This window comes from Aegilops tauschii, chromosome 5 (assembly GCF_002575655.3).
Source record: "Aegilops tauschii subsp. strangulata cultivar AL8/78 chromosome 5, Aet v6.0, whole genome shotgun sequence".
Taxonomy (NCBI): domain Eukaryota; kingdom Viridiplantae; phylum Streptophyta; class Magnoliopsida; order Poales; family Poaceae; genus Aegilops; species Aegilops tauschii.
The window spans coordinates 45570316-45584661 of NC_053039.3; the positions used below are offsets into that span (position 1 = coordinate 45570316).

The following is a 14346-nucleotide window of genomic DNA, read 5'->3' on the forward strand; positions in this document are numbered from 1 at the left end:
ACCTACCATCCTTCTTTGCCTTTGCTGCTGCTAGCTTGATTGCAGCGGCAGCAGCAGCAGGAGTTGGCTCAATGAGCACTACTGGCACATAGAGGGAATCCGACTCGAACACCTCTGAATCAGGTGCCATCTCGGACATAGGCTGCGAGTCCTCGACAAACGATGGAGCAAACTGGCTGTCGGACACGACAAGGGCCTGACTAAGATAGCACGCATTGACAGTGAGCATAGCACACAACATACCGGACAATCCATGAAAGCAGGAGCATACATGTACATGGTTCATCACTATCATAGCAAGCACATGCTTCATCACTATCATACTAAGCATACCAGACAATCTATGAGCAGGAACATATATCTACAACAAACAACATGCTACAAATGGACCACCAATAGCTACAAATCACAGATCTAAGCATGATTCAACACAAGCACAAGGTTCAACTTCAAACTCTACTACTAATCTAGCCTACCACATGCTTGAACATCTACCCCTATCACAAATTGCAACCGCAGCATAGCAACCAACCATATCAGTTCAAAGATCATACCACTAATCAACCATGCATCTAGATAAAACCCTAGCTGCAGCTCAGATCTAGCTAGAAGGAACAGAGAGAAAGGGGGATTGAACTCACAGAGGCCGTGGCTGCAGCTTGAGGACGAGGGGGGACGCTGGTGGAAGATGAACGCCGTCCGGTGAAGGAGCTCTGACGCCGTGGAACGCCGGCCGATGAAGATGCGCCGCTTACCTGCTCGTCGGTGCCGATGCGCGTCGACGGGAAAGAGCGAACGGAGGAAGAATGGTGGCGGGAGTTGGGGCGGTGAGGGAGGGGCTAAACAGGGGTGGAGCGGCGGGAGGTGAGCCGAAATCCTCCCGCCGATTTTTCAGCGACGCGGGCGAGCTCGCGCCATCTCCCCTGCTCGCACGAGGGGAGAAGCGCGTCGCCCTCCCCTGCCTCGCCCGAGCCAGGCTCGCGAGCTATTGCCGATTCGTGCGTTTCCCCGGTCCTGGCCTGGACGTGCTTTAAGTTCCGTGCGATGCGGGCCGCATAGTGAATGCAGGAAACCAAACGGGCCAAATTCTTCCCGCCCGGGCCAGGCTGGGCCTAATGCGGGCAACCAAACACGCCCCAAGTGGGCGCTCACTCAACGCTAGCGTGTGCGCCTTCGCCTTGGCCTACGCACTAGTGTGCGCACTCGTCGAGGTAACGAGGAGTCGACGGCCAGTGATTCCCCTTGTCTTGTGATAGTTTTGAATTTCCACTCGTCTGTGCACTTTCGTCCGGCGACCAGCTGACGGACACAGAGGAAGCCGTGGAGTACATCCTAGAGATCGGGACGGCGCCAGCGCTCCAAGTGGCTGAAGATAGATTTGGTGGAGGCTAGGATGAGAGAGAGAGGGGGGGGGGGGGAATAGGCTGAGCTCGGGGACGAACGGGCTTGGGGGCAAATGGGTGTCTTGTGGGGGCCACCCAAATCCCAACCATTTACTGTGCAGACCGTCAGCACCCTACCGCTACAGTCTACGGCAGTAGGACAAAACAACCTACCACCACAAACTATGGCCATAGCCACTTGTCCATGTCAGCGTGGTCAGACGGTGCCGTTTATGTTAACCTAGATCCTACCGTCGTGGCCTGTGGCGGTAGCCTGTTAAACCCTACCATCGGATCGGGTGACGGAAGAAAAATGGTCAAATCAAAAAAAAAAAAATCCTAGATAGGATCAAATCGTGCGGTCAAAACAGGCCGCAGGCGGCGAGTTGCAAAACGAAAGCCTGAGACCAACACGCCGGCCGTGCGTACCTGCATGCATGGAGTACGTGTCTGAACGTCATGTGGGCTTGCTGCAGTGCAGAACTGTGTAGACCACACGTACGGGTCGATCACGAATGGTGCCCGCCACAGTTCGTTGGACAATCGCAAAAGTTATATCATGCGGGGCCTCATGGGCAAGATCGCAGCAGTAGCCGGTCAGCATGCACACCTCTGCCTGCATTGAGCGAGACCGTCCGTGCATCATCTCATCTGGACCATCTCATCAGTACCCCCGTGCCGAACGTGTTGCTGCGACCATGCATGACACGCGTGTCCGCGGCCACGATGGACATGCACTGCACGTAGTGCCACGTACCAACCAGCCAGCCCAGCTGTGCCCATGCACAACAACGAGCTATTCAAAACCACGGCAGAAACCATGAGTCGGGCCTGCTTAGTCCGTGTGAACAAGCATGTGATGTGGCAGAAGGAAGCCACGGAGAAGTTGTGTCTGCTGAGGGCGTATACCATATTTGGCATGGCAGTGAGAGGAGCTGGGTCTCCACGCGATTCTGCTTGTCGTCATCTACTCCAACCAACGACCCTTGGAAAGAAGAGAAAGGGTCATGGTGATTCATGACACTGGCGCACGTCTCCATCGTCTATCTCACCTTAGCCCCCTGAAAAAACAAAATCAATTGAAAGCAATCGCATTTGCTAAAGAGCAACAAAGCTAGTCGCCTTGACAAAGTGAGATCACCGTTCAATTCATGGTGCACACACATGAAAAATCCGTCGTTCAAAATTAAAGTATGTATAGACCTCTCAACGCATGAAACATGTTGGGGTTCAGCAAAACTTGAATATCCTAGCCAATTGATCCCTCACATGAGATCTTGAGGCGAAAAAACACCTTACGCTCACAGCTCACCGAACAGCTATTAAAGCAACTAGCTGCCCTTGTCAGCTCCACTGGTTCAATAACATCTGTATTATTCCATTGAGTTCAACCTAGTTGTAAAGAGAGAAGGAGAATAATAGAGAATGGCTTAGATCAGTTGTCCTTGTCTAGGAATTAAGAAAAGTTGTAAAATGAGAGCAAAATAAGCTCACCAAATATAATGCCCTAAAAACTTGCGTTGTTGGGAAGGACCTGATGCCTCGCCACTTTATAACTTGGTTGAGCCACACCATCCATCACCATCACCTTTTTCTTTTTCTTTTTTGAAGCGCTTTTCAAGTACTCCCTCCGTTTCAAAATAGGTGACCCAACTTTGTACTAACTTTAACTTTGCTAAAGTTAGTATAAAGTTGGGTCACCTATTTTGGAACGGAGGGAGTAGATGACAAGGGTCAAGCTGAACTGCATAGACCTTTTGAAGCCCCACCGTCCATTCACAATAAAAATATATTGGTTGTTTAAAAACACGCGATGCCTCATCACTTTGTGCCTTGGTGGAGACATTCTCTATTACATTCCCCCACACGGCGGTTTAAATCTGGCACCGACTTTTTCAATTTCCTTCCCGTGAAGACACACCCTAACCTCAGTATTGTCAGCCAAAACACAGAATCTGCTAAGTTATCCGATACCTCTTAGTCTACCGGGTGCTCGGGAATCTGGTTTCACTGCCATCGTTATCCACCCTGCCGCCACTGTAATGCGCGGCCACGGATGATTCCCGCAGCCCGCACCAGGCCCCCCATGTACACATCAATGTGTTTGTGCGATGGCCAGTGCAACATCTCTCCCGGCGTCATAACATTGTTATGCTCTACCCGGTGCTCCGTTATGTACCCCCCATTATCTAATGTCCGTAGCAGCCTTATTATCGCAGGACACTCACAGTGGCACGACCTTGTATTCTCACGCAAAGCACCCCCCTGCTCCAACGGATGTTTTACCATCAGACCAGACCCTTCATCCAGCGCAAATATGAAGGAGAACTGAATTTTTAATTGATATACTTACTGAGCAACCACAAACAGTCTCCTGCATGGTCTTCCGCTTGCAGGATTCAATCGGCTCTTCCCATGCCTGATCCTAAACCCATTTTCCCACTAATACAGGTTGTAAAAGTCGTATGCCTCTGTCAGCGCGCTCTGCGAAAACCCTTATGGACTTCTCAAGAGTACCCATGCTAATGAGGCATAGGGTTCGCTCTGTCGGATTCGCTCCCACAAGAACTCTGCGATAAAGCAAAACCCAAAGCAGCAACCCGCCGTTCAGGGAGAAACACTTGAGACACAACAAAATTACCAATCCCGCGAACAATGATTAAAAAGAAGTTAAGACAAAACAAAACAAAAACACACAAGGAAGGCCGTGAGGGCTTTCAGAAAAGAAACACACAGGACAGAACACTGTTTTTCTTTCCTGAAATTACCCCAAATGGCGCCCGTCCCTTGGCGACAGCATTCCTGAACTCCGGTGCAATTTTATTCACTGAGCGATGCAAAACACAGACCCCATCCTCCCACCATAAATTATGAGCTCATCACCCGCCCTCTGTACACGGATTTAGATACCAACTTTTTCACTACCCCTACAAAATCTTATGCACCTGATCTACAGCTTGTTTTTGCATCCAACACTGCATAAAAAATAACTCTAAATATATGACGGAAAAATCAAACACACAACTTAATTCCATGGGCACACAAAATCTTAGGTGCAGCAACGCAAAATCTTTTTGCAACTCTCGCAGCGACCCGGCAGAACAGCCTAACCCCTTTCAGCAACATAAGTACATGCATTTTTTCAGTACAGAACACATACTCACAACAGCACCTCTATCAGAAAATTACTTTCACCACAGCGCCCTACGCCACCGCAAGCGAACGCTACAGCAAAATGAACGCCTAATTACGTTTTCTACCCGTCGTCACGGCTCACCAGAAAATTAGCACAAATATTCACAACACGGAATTCAGACACCCATACCTCTTGATCCACCCTGGTCCCTGGTGCCGGCGGATCTGGCTTCATAGCTGACGCACCATACTCCGCCGGGCCGATGTCCCTAATGTCCTCGTCGCCGGGATCACCACAACTGTATTGAGCAGCCACTGACGAATCGCGCAGCCCAGCCTAACATCGGAAAGGATATATTGAAAAGCAAGTGCTTGGCTAACAACGCACATGGGAATAATGGTGAGCAGAGTATGCATTGCTTAATGCCCCAAAAATCTGTTTAAACAAGACTGCCATGCAAGGTATACATCTAAATAAATGAGGGCCTAATATATACTTATACTAATCTAGGGGATAAAATGAAGTTAAGTTATCCTTTCAGTAATCTTTCCAAGCAAAATCCCTTCATAGCTTTATTCCAGATTGGTTGAGCTGCCTCAAGAAGTCTAAAAACTTGACACGACCAGAAAACTAACAGCGTGATAATCTGAACCACTGAGCTTATATGCCAGATCACTCAATCCCATTGAAGGCAAATTAAGAAGTTAATTGCATTGAAGATTCAGATACAATAGACAGATACGTAAGACGCATCGCTATTATGTGCATAAATAAGTTAAATGCATACATGTTAGAATTACAAGATGATGATGTTGTTCATACCAAATAGTATCCCATCGCTACTCATGTGTCTATGCAATATGAATCATACAGAAAGATACAAAATCTTGGTAGTTTGTTCAATGCATAAAGGCCTTAAGCTGGTTCCTTACAGTAAAGAAAACAATATTAATCATCTTGGAAATAATATGTGCAGGTACTGTTTCGTTCAGTCTTCTGCTTGCCTGATGGATTAATTCCTGGTCGATGAGATCTATGCTGTTACCATTATTTAAAAATAAGGATAAGGCCTATGCTCTTAGAACTACTTGAAATCACCAAGTTCTCTTTCAGATTGCCCCAAGAACCAGGTTAGAACTTCGTAACTCTAATTCCTCTAATGAATGTGTTCCAAGTACTCGCAAAACCTGTCAGCACAAATACATCAACAATTCTGCAGTAGATAATCGTGTCTTCAGATAGTAGTACGTATCATCGGCTCATCTCAGGTTATCTAAATCTACATGGACCAATCAAATAATGATAGATCAGTGGAAGACAATGAAAGAAATACAAACAATCTTCAGGCTCTGTAGTGATTGTTCCTATTCTTCGTAGGCTACATCCATATAAAGATGTGCAGCAGATAACAGCGACACGGCCGTTGGGAATAGTGGCTGCGTGGCTGACCACAAGAGATAAGGTACAACCAGCGGCCCAAGATCACTCAAAATCGCAACAACGATTTATCGCAGCATTAGCAGCCAGATCCCCAAATCACCCTGTTGGTATATAGATAATGTAATTAGAGGAATTCTTAGGGTCTAAAATGTAAATTGTACAAACAAATATAAATCAGAACGCAGAGAAGGGATCGGTGAGGAACAATCCAGAATTTCCCCAAATCCTCCTCAGGCTCCCTCCAATCCCTAACACAAATTCCTCAAATCTCAGATGATATTCAACATGGCATCGGAGCAGGTTAATCCTGTGTGATTTCGTCCTTGGTGACTGCTAATTGCGGTGCTGTGTCACCGTGATTTACTGTCGTGGGCACTCGAGCTGCCGCCGTGACCTGGGATATCATCTCCAAGCTACGGCAAGGAGTACTGCGACCAACCTAAGGTAACCTGTTGGACTGCCTCCCGGTGCAGCTGTGATTACTCCGTGCTGAGAAGTGGATTTGGTTCTGTCGCCGGAAAATTGCTTGTTGCGGCTTTGCCGTCCCTGTCTAAGCAGTAAGCTGGCTTCCTGTAGTTAATTGATAGTGGTACTAGTACTTGTGGCTGCTGTTGGAGAACCGTGAGTAGTGCAGCAGGATAGTTCATCTTTGCTTGGTGGCCGGATTAAAATACTTGTGCAGTCTGTGTGCATTTGAGAGCAACTCGCACTAGTATATCTACTTGACTAGTGCCAGCTCTGCTTTTACTCTGCTTGTGCTGCCTGTGTGTTGTTGTCAGTGGAGATCTGCAAAAGCCAACTCCTGTGTGTCTGGTATTTTTTGTGTGGTGGTAAATCATGGCAGATCAAACAAAGGAGAAATCAGGGGATACTAGTGTGGATAAGTTGTATGAAATTTTAAGCAAAGTATTTGAGCAGCAGCAACAACAACTCAAGGTGGTCCCTGAAGCTGTCAAGTATGCTCTTGAACCTAATCCAGTAAAGTTGGCTGGACCGGGCAATTACATCAGCTGGGCACGACATGCCCAGTTAATTTTGAGTTCTCATGGCTAGGAAGAATTGCTTAGTGCCGATGAAGAGAAACTGAAAAGTGGTACTATCACCAAACAGATCAATGATAGAGTTTTGGTGTGGTTATTAGCAAGCATGGAACCACCGATACGAGAACAAGTTGAGACTATAACCACTGTATTTGAAGTGTGGAAAGCTCTGGAGAAGCAATTTTCAGGAAAAATCAAATAAGATGCAGGCTACTCGCATCATGCAGGAGTTGACTAACTTGAAGCAAGGCTCAAAATCAGTGACTGAGTATGCAGGTGAGATGAAGAGATTGTATAGGGAGTTGCATTATTACCATCCTTTTCAACCCGTTGACAAGAATGATGTGGCTGTTCACCATACCTGGTTTGAACCATTTGTGGGCAAGCTCTTCCTTGATGGCCTAAATCAGGAGTTTGATCTCCGCCGTCAGCTAATATTCTCCAAAACTGAATGGCTAAGCCTTGGTGATATCATTTCCAGTGTGATTGAGGAGGAGACTCGTCTTGCTCAACCCAATGAGCATGTTCAAGAAAAATCAGATGCACGTGCAGCCCTATCCATACAAGCTCGTCGTGCTCCTAAGACCTTTGCTAAAACAGATAAAAGCAAACTTTTTTGCAACCACTGCAAAAGGCCTGGACACACAAAGGATTTATGCTTTGAGCTGCATGGTTATCCAACTTGGTGGGAAAAAGGAAAGTCTCAGCCAGGGGGAGGTCAGGGAGCTCATAAAAGACAGGCGAACCTCACTACATCCAAGAGGGAGCTACCGGTAGTAGATGTGCGAGCTCTTGAGGATTTCACCTCCAAGATTAGACTCTCAGAAGACTTGTCTTCCTTCCAGGATTCCTCTAAAGCTGAAACTAGTTTGCATGCCACTTCACACCAAGGTATGACACCTCACCAGACCCACAATTCTATAACACAATCAAAATCCTGGATTATTGATACAGGAGCTACCAATCACATGACAGGAGCTTCAAATATATTCACTTCCTATACACCCTGTTCAGGTAAGGACAAAGTACGTGTAGCTGATGGATCCATGGCACCTATCACAGGACGTGGATCTGTTAGGTGCACTAAGACATTGTCCTTATCTCATGTCTTTCATGTTCCTAAATTTCCAATCAATCTCTTGTCAGTTAGCTCTATTACAGGATCTCTCAATTGTAGAGGTTTGTTTTATCCTACCTGGTGTGCTTTTCAGGAGCTACAAACAGGCAAACTGTTGGGGACTGGGACCGTGCATGATGGACTCTACTATCTTGATGAAGGGAGTGATGAAGTTGCTTTTGCATCATGCTTGTCTCCTAGTCAAGAGCTACTACTACACCATTGCAGGCTTGGGCATCTCTCTTTTTTCTGCATTGTTTCGTATTTACCCCTCTCTTTTCAAGTTGTGTCCTAGGGAGCTGCTTGTATGTGATGCTTGTGAATTGGCTAAACATACAAGAGGTTCATATCCTAGTATAGGATTAAGAAGTGCCAAACCATTTGAAATGATTCACTCGGATGTCTGGGGACCCTGTGAGGTTCGTTCGATTTCTGGGCATCGATGGTTTGTAACTTTTATCGATTGCTTTAGTCGTTACACTTGGCTCTATCTCTTGAAGCATAAGAGTGATGTGTGCTCAGTTTTTAAAGATCTATGTGCTCTCATTAAAAATCAACATGGGGCAACTATTAAAACCTTACGTTCAGACAATGGTACAGAATACATGAACCAGGAGTTTGGACAGTTCCTTATCTCAAACGGCATTGAACATCAAACTACCTGTGTTAACACTCCAGAACAAAATGGTGTTGCAGAGCGCAAAAATAGACATTTGCTTGAGGTTGCACGCTCACTTATGTTTACAATGAATGTGCCTAAATTTCTTTGGGGGGGAAGCAATAAAAACTGCAACATATTTGATAAACCGTATGCCTCTTCGGGTTCTTGGCCATAAGACTCCTGCTCAGTGTCTCTTGAAATCTAATGATTTTGTAGTCCCTCCTAAGGTCTTTGGGTGTGTTTGCTTTCTGCATGATTATAGGAACTCTGTTGGAAAATTAGATCCCCGTGCTCTCAAATGTGTTTTCATGGGTTATTCTCCCTCTCAAAAGGGTTATAGGTGTTGGTGCCCTTCGGAGCACTGTTTTTTTTAGCATGGATGTGACATTCCGTGAACATGAATCATATTATGGCTCGACCAGTGACACTGGCATTGCCCTATCCCCACCTGAAGTGCAACAAGAAGGGGAGAGGGGTAATGAAGGCTCTCCATTAAGCCATATTCTTGTTTCCACTTCGGATGGTTTACCCACTCTAGATAATGTTCAAAATCAGGGGGAGGACACAACTAGTGATGGGCGTAATCATGGTTCTGGTCATGGAGACATACAAGATGCAACAGGAAACTCTCCACTTCCTTCACAAGATGTTGAGCTTCACAGGCATGAGGACCCAGGTACTAACAATAACCCCTCTAGTCCTGTCGCTCCTATTAGCACCACAAGGCAGAGTGATAACCAATTATCTATTCTTGCTCCTGAAAATGATCTACCTATTGCTGTCAGGAAACCTACTAGAAATCGAAACATTCCAAGGCACCTCAAAGATTTTAAACATGATATAGCCAATTTCATTTCCTATGAATATTGTACTCCACCTTTCAAAAGCTTTATTGCGTCTTTGGATTCTGTCTCCATACCATCAAACTGGAAAATAGCTATAGAGGACCCAAATTGGAAGGAAGCAATGCTTGATGAGATGAAAGCCTTGGATAAGAATGAGACTTGGGAGCTTGTGGATCTACCACCAGGTAAGCAACCTGTAGGTTGTAAGTGGGTCTTTACTATTAAACACACCCCTGACGGCAAGGTGGAGAGGTACAAAGCCCGCCTTGTAGCAAAAGGCTACACACAAACATATGGAATCGATTACGAAGAGACCTTTGCACCGGTGGCAAAGATGAATTCAGTAAGGACACTTATATCATGTGCTGTAAACCTTGATTGGGATATTTACCAGATGGATGTGAAGAATGCTTTCCTTCATGGTGATCTCCAAGAAGAAGTATACATGCATATACCGCCTGGATTTGAGTCAAGTCAAACTGTTGGAAAGGTATTGCGCCTACATCGTTCTTTATATGGCTTAAAGCAAGCACCACGAGCTTGGTTTGATCGGTTTAGACATGCTATGCTAAAGAGGGGTTATCTTCAAAGTAATGCTGACCATACGCTATTTTACAAGCATATTAATGGCAAGGTTGCAATCTTGATAGTGTATGTCGATGACATTGTGATTACTGGAGATGATTCCAAGGAAGTTGCAGATCTGAAGTGTCATCTTGCACATGAGTTTGAAGTGAAGGACTTGGGACAACTAAGATATTTTCTTGGTATAGAGGTCTCACGAGGGTCAAAAGGTATTTTTCTCTCACAACGAAAATATATCTTGGATCTGCTCAAGGAAACAGGTATGCTTGGTTGTCGACCTGCTGCTACACCTATTGAGCAAAATCATCGGTTATGTAGTGATGCTGGGACACAGGTGGATCGAGAGCGCTACCAGAGACTAGTTGGAAGATTAATATATTTATCTCATACCCATCCAGATATTGCTTTTGCTATGAGTGTAGTTAGCCAATACATGCATGACCCAAAATCAATTCATATGGAAGCTGTAAATAGGATCTTACGGTATCTTAAATGGTGCCCAGGAAAAGGCCTCTTATATACCAGACAAGGGGACTTGCAAGTTGAGTGCTACACTGATGCTGATTGGGCTGGTTCCCTAGATGACAGGCGCTCAACATCTGGTTACTGTGCATTTATTGGAGGAAACCTAGTTTCATGGAGAAGTAAGAAACAAAGTGTGGTGGCTCGGTCTACTGCAGAGGCCGAGTTTAGGTCTATGGCTCAAGGCATATGTGAGTTATTATGGTTGCGGATTCTCCTAGCAAAGTTGCGGTTGCACAAGCACAAACCTCTGATGTTGTACTGTGACAACAAAGCTGCCATTGATATCGCAAATAACCCTGTTCAGCATGATCGAACCAAGCACATAGAAATTGATCGTCATTTCATCAAGGAGAAGCTTGATAGAGGGATAATTTGCCTACCATATGTAACTTCAGCCAGTCAAGTAGCAGATGTACTTACAAAAGGACTCCCTGAAAAAACTTTTTCCATGTTTTGTAGCAAGATGGGTTTGTACGACATCTTCGCCCCATCTTGAGGGGGAGTGTTGGTGTATACATAATGTAATTAGAGGAATTCTTAAGGTCTAAAATGTAAATTGTACAAACAAATATAAATCAGAACGCAGAGAAGGGATCGGTGAGGAACGATCCAGAATTTCCCCAAATCCTCCTCAGGCTCCCTCCAATCCCTAACACAAATTCCTCAAATCTCAGATGATATTCAACACACCCCAGTGCCCATCCATCCCAATCCACATACAGTAGGGGCAGGAGCTCGTCAGCCCCATCACCTTCAGCCACAACAGTTGTCTGTGCTCCACCTAGTCTCCACATGGAGCACGACGACCACCACCCATAGGATGATAGGGTCGCACGGCCGTCCTTCTCCCCCGCCTACACGATGCAACCATATCCGCCACCCTTTTCTTCCACCCTCGCAACGAAGCACGTGCTCCACCCACTTGACGCCGCCCCATGCTCCCTTCCTCCACAACCAAGTCGCCGCCCCACCTCCACCAAGACTTTACCGAAAGGAAGGAGACGAACCTGGGGCCGCCGGAGACGTGCCGGCGAAGCCCTGCCAGAAACCCTAGCCACGGGGGTGGGGTTGCAAGCGGGCGGTAGAGGCCGGGAGCAGAGAATATGGACGGAGGAGAGGGAGGCGCAGACCGCGGGGAGCTCGGGGGCGTGCTGCGCGGCGCCGGAGCTCGCCGGAAGCAGGCGGCGTGGGTGCTGGCGGCGGCGAGGACTTCCTGGGGCGAGAAGGAGAGGAGGCGAGCCCGTGCTCCGTGTGTGGTCGGAACGCGGGTTGAATACCCCAAACTGCAGGGCCTTTTTTGCAAGAACGAAACGTTTTCTCAAATTAGCCACTTTAAAAAGGGACTACGGGTTGAATAATGGAAAACCATAGGGGCTTTTTTTGCAACACGTGCGCGACGACGGACGACCAGAAGCAATCGCTGGTTTATTATTATTATTATTATATATATATATATATATATATATATATATATATATATATATATATATATATATATATATAAGTGGTGAAAAGAGTAAAAAATAGAGCTCACTCAAGATAATGGCTTAAAAACTTGCATTGTTGGAAAGCACATGATGTCTCATCACTTCATGCCTTAATGGAGACATATGCTATGAATCGCCATCATATTCTTTCTTCTGTTCACACGCTTTCCGAGTAGATGATAATGTGTAGTCATTTGAAGCTCCACCTACCATTTTTAACAAGGATAAATAAGCTGATGAATTGACTAGCAAAAGAACTAATTGACAATCCATCAATAATTAATGTAACTTAAAGATGAGGTTGTACCCATTGATGGCATTCAAGCTTAGAAAGAAAGAATCAAAACGATTCAAAATGTTGAATGAGCCACCGCTGGTTAGAGTGGGTATGAGTGCTGGTAATGCACAAAGCACGCACGGGTCACATTTGTATGCTACTAGAAATCACACCAGTTGAAAATAAATGTGCAGCTAAATGAATTCCCAAAGAGATGGTATACGCGCTGTATGGCAACTTCCTGCGATGTGAAATCATCGTACGCAGGGGTTCACCGTCTCTTGCTCGCAACGGAGGCTCCCCGCTGCGTCTATTTAAACAGCCCTCCACCTCCGGCCGCCACCAGGAGCAAGCGAGAAAGAAGCTCCACCGGATCTGCGCCGCCTCCAGGCCAGGCTCCAACACACGACGACCCAGGCCGCCACGAGCAGCAAGCGAGGAAGAAGCTCCCACATCCAGTTCCGACCAGCGTCGGTGAGTCCGTTCCCTTCCCCGCCGCCCCACCTGTCCCCGGCCGGCGGGCCTTCTTCTTTTTCCTTTCATCTTGTGAGATTAATTGAGAATTTGAGATGCATGGATCGATTTTTTCTTTCGCGACAGAGAATTCCAGTAGTACAAGGGAACCACCTAAGCCAGCGCTGTTGTTGTTGCTGCTGCTGCTAGCTAGCTTGGATTGGATCCATTCCATGGACGCCCCGCAACGGCAAAAAGGGCTGGATCCATGGACGGCGCCAAGATGCGTCTGCTGCCTCTGAGTGTGACCGTGGTCAGCGCTTGGGCTCTCTTCACCACCTCCGTCTTCCTCGTCTGCTCCATCCTCGCCTACTATGACGTCCCCTGTGACCTGGTAATAATTCACTACGAGCTGTCTGCCTACTACCCCTTCCACTTGGTCCTTGTATTTGTATGCTGGACATTCCGACCGATCGATCCATCATATTCATGCAGTGCTTCAAGCCGGCAGACATTACCGGGATAGTGGCCACCGCTGCGTCTCACGTCGCCGCGTCGGCGCTGACGCCGCCACGGCGGGGTCCGCCGTGCCCTCGTGTCCGCCGTGCCATCGCGTACCTCGCGCTCTCGCTCGCCATCGTCGTCCACTTTATCCTTATCTTTGCTACCGACACCGACCACATCGTCAGGATCTGCTGGACCATCTTCTTCTTGGCGGGCGACCTCGTCTGCTTCCTGGCCCTCCTCTTGGGAGGTGACGATTGAGGACCGAATAGTTCAGTTCATGAGGCAACCATGAGCCATGACGGACTGATGAGTATATGTCCTACATATGGAATTATATTTATATATGCTGTGACGATTGATCGAGTGCTGTGTGTGTAAATACCCCTTACCATTTCACCGACTAGTACTAGCTACACTGGTAGAAAAAGAGGCTTCCATACGCCCCCATTAGTCCCCAAAACAATCGAACCGCGACCAAAGGGGTCTTTAGTCGCGGTTCGGGAGGAGACCCGCGACCAACTATCTGGGCCCAGCGCGCTCGGTCGACAGCTGGCGGACGGGAGGGGCTTTAGTCTCGGTTGGCCTGGCCAACCGGGACTAAAGGTCCCCGAAGGCCTTTAGTCGCGGTTGGCCAGGCCAACCGGGACTAAAGGCCCATCCAGCTGGCGGACGGGAGGGGCTTTAGTCCCGGTTGGCCTGGCCAACCGCGACTAAAGGTCCCCGAAGGCCTTTAGTTGCGGTTGGCCAGGCCAACCGGGACTAAAGGCCCATCCCTATATATAGGACTCAGCTCACTGCACTTCACTCAGCTCACTTCACAATTTTCAGAAGGGGGTGGTGGGTTTGCTTTTGGTTCCTCCTATGCACACAAGGTGTTTGATGAAATGCCCG

At 47.2% G+C, this 14346-nt stretch overlaps 1 protein-coding gene and 1 long non-coding RNA gene across 2 annotated transcripts; both read left to right on the forward strand.

Annotated features, from left to right (window-relative positions):
- Positions 1-5394: 5394 nt before the first annotated feature.
- LOC141023276 (uncharacterized) lies at positions 5395-8645 on the forward strand. Its single transcript, XR_012184021.1, has 2 exons — positions 5395-7889; positions 8210-8645. It is a non-coding gene; the product is annotated as an uncharacterized lncRNA (long non-coding RNA).
- A 3620-nt stretch (positions 8646-12265) lies between these two features.
- Positions 12266-13851, forward strand: LOC120963824 (uncharacterized). Its single transcript, XM_040388331.2, has 3 exons — positions 12266-12969; positions 13096-13342; positions 13444-13851. The coding sequence occupies exons 2-3, from the start codon at positions 13217-13219 to the stop codon at positions 13711-13713; spliced, it is 396 nt and encodes a 131-aa protein (XP_040244265.1). The 5' UTR covers positions 12266-12969; positions 13096-13216; the 3' UTR covers positions 13714-13851.
- Positions 13852-14346: the final 495 nt, after the last annotated feature.

What these genes read in the sequence shown, in the direction of transcription:
- LOC120963824 (XM_040388331.2), top strand. Translation starts at nt 13,217, where the DNA reads ATGGACGGCGCCAAGATGCGTCTGCTGCCTCTGAGTGTGACCGTGGTC. An exon ending in ATGACGTCCCCTGTGACCTG is followed by an intron (nt 13,343 to 13,443) that starts GTAATAATTCAC and finishes ATATTCATGCAG; the next exon opens with TGCTTCAAGCCGGCAGACAT.